At 35.4% G+C, this 2935-nt stretch overlaps 1 protein-coding gene across 1 annotated transcript; it reads left to right on the top strand.

Moving 5' to 3' along the window:
• Positions 1-537: 537 nt before the first annotated feature.
• Positions 538-1614, top strand: LOC100016235 (olfactory receptor 8D1). Its single transcript, XM_001370092.3, has one exon. It carries the CDS (start codon positions 538-540, stop codon positions 1480-1482), a length of 945 nt encoding a protein of 314 aa, XP_001370129.3. The 3' UTR covers positions 1483-1614.
• Positions 1615-2935: the final 1321 nt, after the last annotated feature.

Genomic DNA, 2935 nt, shown 5'->3' with positions numbered 1-2935 from the left:
ATTATTTTCTCCAAGTTTAAAAAACTTTTTATCCTGCACAGGAATGACCAAAGTACATAGCCTTGCAATAACTAATTTAACTTTGGGAGACTAATGAATAAGTAAGACTAGTTCCCTATCATTTTCCTATTAATAAGCACCTATGTTTGTCTTCCAACATTGTTGGGATATTAACATATCAAGAGGAGTTACAGAAAGAAATAAAACATATAAAGAAACCATTCATTGATGTAGGAGATAATAAAAAATAATTCAGTGTGTGAGTACTTTGGCTAGTATACAAAGAGAATCAAAAGAGAGTCCCTGCTCTCAAGTTGCTCACTAATGATAACTACACTATTGAACCCATGAGTTTTATTGTGAGGATCAGATGAGATAATTTGATAGAGTACACAGTAAAACTTATCATTTTCAAACAATCTATTTCCTTCCTCTACTATCTCAAATGCCAGAATGTCAAAGAATGGTAAATACTTTTTTGTCTACTGTGTGTCTTCTTTTCTCCTTAGGGTAGCCTCTCTGATACTCTGCAAAACAATGGCTTCATTAAATCACTCTACAGTAACCATGTTTATCTTAGAAGGATTAACAGACCAGCCAGGGCTCCAAGTCTTCCTCTTTATCTTGTTCCTGGGCATCTATGTTGTCACTGTGGTGGGAAACCTGGGTATGATTCTACTAATTGCCATTGGTCCCCAGCTAAAATCTCCAATGTACTACTTCCTCAGCAACCTGTCCTTTGTGGATCTCTGCTACTCCTCTGCCATTACTCCCAAACTCTTGGTAAATTTTATAGAGGATAAAAACATCATCTCCTACATGGGGTGTATGACACAACTGTTTTTCTTCTGTTTTTTTATTGTTTCTGAATGCTTCATGCTGACAGCCATGGCCTATGACCGTTATGTTGCCATCTGTAACCCTCTGCTCTATAATGTCATCATGTCTCCACGTGTCTGCTCCTTTTTGGCAACAGGGGTATATTCTATGGGTTCTGTTACCACTCTGGTTCATGCGAGTTGCATGGTCAGATTGTCTTTTTGTGGTCCTAATATTATTAAACATTATTTCTGTGACATTGTACCCATTCTGAAGCTCTCCTGCTCTAGTACCTATCTCAATGAGCTACTATTGGTAGTTATTGGTATATTCAATGTATTTTCAACTGCTATTGCCATCTTCATTTCTTATGCTTTCATCCTTTCCAGCATCCTTAGCATTCAGTCTGCTGAAGGAAGGTCTAAAGCATTCAGTACCTGCAGCTCCCACCTGGCAGCTGTTGCTATCTTTTATGGCACCATTATTTTCATGTATCTCAAGCCACCATCAAGCAGTAACATGACTCAGGAGAAGGTAGCCTCAGTATTTTATACCACGGTTATCCCCATGTTGAATCCTCTAATCTACAGTCTGAGGAATAAGGATGTTAAGGATGTACTAAAGAAAATTATGAGATGCACAATGCATAACAGGTCTATGTAGCATCAAGCAAAATAAAAGCCAGCATTTATCTTAATTTTCTTTTTCTAAAAAAGGAATGGATTTTCTATGAAATGAGAATGAGCTTTGGAAAATATTGGGAAGAAGGTAAAGCCATGACTTTGAGTGTTTAATTTTTATTCATCAAATAATAATTACATACCATCAAAAATATGCTGCATTAGATGCTAGAGATAGATAGGAGTTTATTTTATACCTTGGAATTATATTATAAATACCCTCTCAGTGTCATTTCTTCCTTTCCTCTCATATAAACACCTCCTAATAAGTTCAGTGTTTCCAATTTAGCCAATTGTCCTAAAACCCCCTCATTCAAGTTGTTCTCTTAGACCCATTCACAGTTGAGAGAAGTGTGGAAATTAAAAGAACTACACTAAATTCATCTTGTAACTCAATTCTGTATCTTACTCAATTATCTTTCTATTCAATTATGAGACTAGTCCGATTTCTGTCTTTTTAGAAATTTTATTCAATGATAGGAATTGTGAGAAGATTTTACTGCATTGTTTGAACCTTGCCCAGGGTGGCCAGGAAGCTGAACCACCTGTACCTCTTACTTATGGTCCTTTAACTAAGCATCTAGATTATATTGACCGAAAGCTAGTCAGATAAAATGACTAATGCAAGGAGTTTTCTCACAATTATCATCTCACACAAAACATGCCATATCTGAAAACTGACTTCTTACTAAACAATCATTTACAGTTTCCTTATTCCTTTGATTGAATACAGACCCTTGGAGGTCTGTGGCATGAGATTTCAATGAATCACAACTATTCGCTCTCTATCTCCATTCTTAGAAAACTCTCGATATTTCTTCCAATTAGAATTCAGATTACCTCTTTTCCTGTTAATTGCTTTCTTCTAAGGAATAAAACTCCGTCTCTCCTATATTTGGTGTTTGTTCCCAAGTTCAGGAGACCTAGTCTCATATGCTATGCTATTGGAATGTATTGCTTAATAAATCAATATTCTTGGAAGCTCAAATGTTTTTTTCCTCAGTGCTTTAAATCAGTCCACTGGTTATACATTCCATAATCCCTTTTCCTCAGCAAAACTTACTTTTTCAGTAAAATTCCATTGTTAATGACTTTGCTGCCAGGTTGGTTATCTATCCCCCTCAATTTACAATTCACATATTGAAGGAGGTAGGATTATAGTAATGCTATTCTCTAGGAAACTATAACATACCTAACAAGTTACCCATCACTGCTATCTTTGATTTTTCTATATTGAAATCCATACGCTGGGCAGGTGATTGCTTAGAGAAAAGAAGGGCAAAATATCTTCTAGAATGCCTATATTACATTAAAGGAAACATGGTAAATTGTATTTTGATTTTATTCAAAAGTGATTGATAATAAGGAGGAGATGACATTTCAATATATCAAAATGTCATTAATTTTATCAATAAAGTACCTGTCCCATAAAATCA

Source organism: Monodelphis domestica, chromosome 4 (assembly GCF_027887165.1).
Source record: "Monodelphis domestica isolate mMonDom1 chromosome 4, mMonDom1.pri, whole genome shotgun sequence".
In the NCBI taxonomy this organism is placed as follows: domain Eukaryota; kingdom Metazoa; phylum Chordata; class Mammalia; order Didelphimorphia; family Didelphidae; genus Monodelphis; species Monodelphis domestica.
The sequence above is the reverse complement of the archived record's forward strand: the minus strand, read 5'-3'. Positions and strand labels throughout refer to the sequence as shown.